The 5,091-nt window shown below is 41.0% G+C and overlaps 1 protein-coding gene across 1 annotated transcript; it reads right to left on the reverse strand.

Moving 5' to 3' along the window:
* Positions 1-341: 341 nt before the first annotated feature.
* LOC127227831 (prostatic steroid-binding protein C1-like) lies at positions 342-3,037 on the reverse strand. The gene is made up of 4 exons (XM_051192153.1): positions 2,983-3,037; positions 1,100-1,293; positions 859-920; positions 342-381 (listed from the first exon to the last, which is right to left on the reverse strand). The coding sequence occupies exons 1-4, from the start codon at positions 3,035-3,037 to the stop codon at positions 342-344; spliced, it is 351 nt and encodes a 116-aa protein (XP_051048110.1).
* Positions 3,038-5,091: the final 2,054 nt, after the last annotated feature.

The following is a 5,091-nucleotide window of genomic DNA, read 5'->3' on the forward strand; positions in this document are numbered from 1 at the left end:
AGAGATTATCTCTGTGACTTATTACCAACACTGAAAATCCAATTTTTTATCAAAACCTATTTAATGCAAGACCCAAGACTTTGGATAACAACAGACAGATGGTAACATGCAAGCAGAGTAATTTATTAGTGCAAGACATTGAAACCTCCACATTGGGCAGGGAAAGTCAGTTTATCTGTTTGAAGCCATGGAGACCAGGAGGAGCCATATTTCAAATTTCCTTAAAGTTACAATGTATAATGACTTGTCCCTGGAGATAAACAGAAACAAGTGAAGAAAGGTGAGCAGAGTCAGGAAGCTTCCAGAGGAGAAATGTTAGCAAACTAGTGCTGCTTGGACTGCTACGAGGGCCCCACAGTGTGCTTGGGGGACACTGAATCGCTATAGGGAAATAACATCAAATGATGCGATTAGTGGACAGTCTTTCCCAATCCAGGCAAATATGCTCTGGATGGACTCAACAGTGTGGCTCAAGTCCCTACTGCTCTGTGATTGGGAGGGTTACAGAGTATGCCACAGCTCCTCGGGTATAACTTCCTGTGATGATTTAGAATTGTGAACTCTACCTTCATTCCAATGGGATAACCAGGGGAAACCCAGGACAAAAGTGGGTAAGAAGTATTGGAAACAGAAGGTCCGCAGGCTCCTGGCAGGGCAGCAAAGGTGGCAGAGAAATGCACCCTACCAGCATTTTGCTCTTAAGGAGGTTGTCTCCAGCTTCCTTCCTCCTGTCTGTGTGATTTTCATCCACCCACATCCCCACAGCCTTCGAGAGAGATGGTATCTCTTCATTGTGTAGATGTCAACTTTAGCAAAGATCCCAGTAGATTGACGATAGGGTGATCCCTGAATACTCACTTTGTAGGGCCCCCTTTGTCTTTCTTAGGGTGCCACAAGGGTGTTGCATCTAGGATGGACCTCTAGAAGGAGGTCGCAGACACAGTTTATAACTGAATTCAAGTTAGCAGTGTATTCCTGAACCAACCTACGTCTGGTGACCTATAATTCCAGTGCCTCCCCCCCTCTATGTGTTCCCCACAGAAATGTCAGGTCAACTCCATTTGTGGCCTCCTGGGTATGTAAAGCATGATGAACATACCAATACTTCTAATATGCCCTTTTTGTCTAGAGTGCCCAAATTGTTGTCTACACATCGCTTCACTTCCAATTTTGCTTCCACAGCCTCTGGAGGTGCATTATATTTCTCAAGTTCCTTCCTCACGACTTCCTCAGGCATCGTTAGGAACAAAGTGCTTTCACGAAGAACGGGTTTACAGACAGTTGCAGCATTAGCTGGAAAGTATAAGGAGAAAAAATACAGTTGGTCAAAATTCCTTTTCATTTTTAATTAATTTATTTCACCTGAGTGTCTCTGATTTAAGGCTGCAGACTGGGCAGGATAACCATTATTATAGCTCACTCCTGTTTCTGTAGCAGGACAGCGTGACCTCCTCAAGGTCACACAGTTAGGGACTGAAGAAAGATTATTATTAACTCTCTACATTTCTGTATTTTAATCCACACTCACTACTCCTAAAGCTTCTACGGCTTGCTGAAATTCCTTTGTCTAGCATTAACAGCTGGAGGTTTGACTGCATCGTTGTACCATTTTCATGAGTCTTTGAATTTTGAAAAAATGAAGTTTTGTGTCGTCATCCAACTTTGACATGAATAACAGAATTAGAATTTTACAAGAGATGGAAAAAGTAAAATCCAAGCAGACTCCTTATGTGTAGAAAGGTGACGTTTTGAAATTGATGAAATTAGGCATGGCATCAAGTACAGTTCAAAGTGAAAACTAACATTATAAGAGTTTTATTTTTTTATTTTGAGACAGGGTTCTCTGTGTAGCTCTGTCTGTTTTGGAACTTGATCTGCAGATCAGGCTGGCCCCAAATTCAGAGATCTGCCTGCTTCTGACTCCTGAGTGCTGGGATTATAGGCCTGTGCCACCACAGCCTGATTGAGTTGATCAGTTTTTGTGCACACCAGAGCATGCCTGGGAAACTACAGCAAGCGTTGCCTTTCCACACTGATGCTCAGTCTTGTTTAGGGAGGGTGATGTGGAAGCTGACACCTACCTATGGTTTCTAAAGATCTGGATGAATGTTTTGGTAGAACTGAAGAAATCTGCTTTCCTAATCAAGGTTCTACATTCCCTTCAAGACTGTTTAAAAAACAAAATAAAACAAAACAACACCCTCCCCATCTCCAGAGTGGTCTTGTCTGACCTCAGACCAAAGTTCCTCAAGGTTCAGCTTTACCTAGCTTGGACATGAAGGATGTATGACCAGACCCAGTTTTTCCAAGGGCAACAATACTGTCCTTAGGAGGTACCCATACAGCATCTGATGTGGACCTAAAACGGGTTCCATTGGGCTTAGGGACATGCTGTAGAGTATCGCATGAGGGGTAGTTAGGCAGACCGAGGGAGATGCAGAAAGAAAAGAGAGTAACTGCCCACGGAACTTGGTTCATTTTAAAGGTACAGAGTATGTAGGAATGTTCTGTTCACACACAATTGGATCGTTTGCAAAGTTAGTTAATTTTAGGAAATGGACATCTTAGTGGAAATGAGTGCACTGTTTCTATCCCTGTTATTGGTAGGACCACCAGAAAAGTGATGAGGCTACAGGAACCTGCTTCTTCACTCACATACTCGGGAAACAATGACTATGGAATGGACCTCTGTCAAGTCACCTTTTCAGATACCAAGACAAGAAACTGAAATTAACACAACCAACAAAATCCCTCTGATGAAAAGCACTTCCTGAACTTTGCTCAAAACGGCCTCCACCCCACCAAGCTTCTAAGTAAAAGATTAGATGAATGTATCTGGGCTTCTATGAGGGCTAGAAAAAAGGCTGGAAGAGATCTTAGATCATCCTTCTTGACTTAACTTACCACACATAAACTTATCAACTGCTCAAAGAGGCAAACTTACCAGGAGCTGTGGCAGGATTGATCATAAATGACACTCACCTTCATAGCAATGAACAGCCAGGATGACCAACAGAACACACAGGGACAGCCTCATGGTGCCCGGTTTGTTTTCAGACTTGGCAAAGGATGAGCAAATGCACTTTACCAGAGCCCCTGGGGACCAGGGATATTTATACATGGTGAGGTTTACTGGCCCCGCCCCTGAAACACATGGCAGCTCACAAGACCTGGTTAAGGCCCTCCTTTTGCATCACTGAGGGTTGATCCCCTTATCTCCCTTCATCCTGCTGGACTGGAGCCCTGGAGAACAGCCTCATGGGAACATCATTGTTCTTTCAGGTGACCTTTCACATTCCCCCAGGAAGCAATTTGTGAAGTTTCAGTTTACTTTTCAGCTTTTGATTATTGCACTTGAGTTCTCTCCTTCTCAGCAGGGACAAGTGGCTTCTGGACAACAGGACGACATTCTCCAGGGCACAGAGCCTCCAAATACTGGCCCTGGGATGAGAGCTTTGCATTTGGACCTTGCCAACACTCATCTTAACCCTGGCATATTACTACATCAAAAGATCAGGAAGATCTGGAAGAAATAAACTCAATGCACTGGCAGCAAAAAACAAAATAGATTCCAAGTTAATTAAGGAAGGAAACACTGAATAAGACAAAGAAAAAAATATAGAGTGTAAAGCATGGAAAACTCCAATGATACAAAGACAGTTCTTGATAACTATGAACTAGAGAAATGCACATCTAGATTAGTATAGAATAATGGAAAAATGTGAAAGAAAATATGAAATGAAAAGAGAGAAATTACCAATTATACCACAGAAAGAAAATAAAAGATTGGCAGGGGTCCTTATGATCAACTTCATTCCAACAAATGTGACAGAACACAGGAGCCATTTCTGAGCACATATACTCTATCAAATGGAATCATAAAGAATTTTCAAAACCTTAATAGACAACAATTTGTGATTGAATTGTGTATATAGAAAAAATTTCCATTCCAAGAATAGAAAGGCCAAACAAAATGGCTTTACTACTGAATTCTATCAAACATTTAGAGAACTAAGATTATATATTCTTATTTTATTTCAAAACTGCATTGTAGGGAATTATTACTAAAAAATTCTATGAGGTCAACATTTCTGTGATCCAAAATCACACAAAGGCACTCAAGCACACACATACATCAAACCCACAAAACTCTAGAATCCTCGATGAACATACTTGTAAGAACACTCATCAAAATTCCAACAAACAAAATCCAACAGCCCATATTATTTACTGTCATTAGTGTTGCAAGGATGACTCAACATATGCAGATCAATACACATTATTTTGCATCATCATAATGAAAAAGAAGAAAAACCCCTTCATCCTCTTGATAAGTGAAGGAAGGACATCATATAAAACTTAGCAACAACTCTTTTGTGGGTTGGCAAGATAGTTCAGTGGATAAAGATGCTTGCTACCAAGGGTACTGACCTGAGCATTCATCCCTGTGAACCACATGGTGAAAGGGGAGAGCTGCCTCCCATTGATTGTCCTCTGACTCTCACATGCCAGCAGAGATACATGCATGTCCACACATACATAAAAACAGAAGTAAGGTTAATATTTTTTTTCTGGGTTTTTCAGACAGGGATTCTCTGTATAAAATTTCTGGCTGTCTGAGAACTCACTATGTAGAATATGCTGGCCTTGAACTCACAGAGATCCTCCTGCCTCTGCCTCATCACTGCCTGACAGTAATTATTTTTCAAGATTAACAATCCTTTATTATAAAAATGAACTGAATTATGCATGCAAAATGTATTTCAATATAAAAGACTACTTATAATAAGCCAAGGACATCCTGTATCAAAGGATGCCCACTTCCTCTGTTTATTCAAAATGTGGGAGTCCTACCCACAGCAATCATACACAGAAAGGTCATAGGCAGCCATACCGGAAAGTGGACAGAATATTGTCAGTGTCTGAAGATGACATGATCTCTTATGTAGAAAACCAAAAAACTCTATCAAAAACCAGTTACAACTTATAAATCCCCTGAACATGGCTCCGAGTTACAAACCAGCTCATAAAAGCATCAGTGCTAGAAACACTACAGCAAGTTTCCTCAACTACAAATTATAAGTATCTGTG

Source organism: Phodopus roborovskii, unplaced genomic scaffold (genome assembly GCF_943737965.1).
Source record: "Phodopus roborovskii unplaced genomic scaffold, PHOROB, whole genome shotgun sequence".
Classification (NCBI taxonomy): Eukaryota; Metazoa; Chordata; class Mammalia; order Rodentia; family Cricetidae; genus Phodopus; species Phodopus roborovskii.

Excerpts from the sequence above, each read along its gene's own strand:
- LOC127227831 (XM_051192153.1), bottom strand. The coding sequence starts at position 3,037 with ATGAGGCTGTCCCTGTGTGTTCTGTTGGTCATCCTGGCTGTTCATTGC. Across the intron at positions 921-1,099 it reads AGGGCATATTAGAAGTATTG|AGGTCCATCCTAGATGCAAC; the intron begins GTATGTTCATCA and ends ACCTCCTTCTAG. Across the intron at positions 382-858 it reads GACAAAGGGGGCCCTACAAA|CGATTCAGTGTCCCCCAAGC; the intron begins GTGAGTATTCAG and ends ATTTCCCTATAG.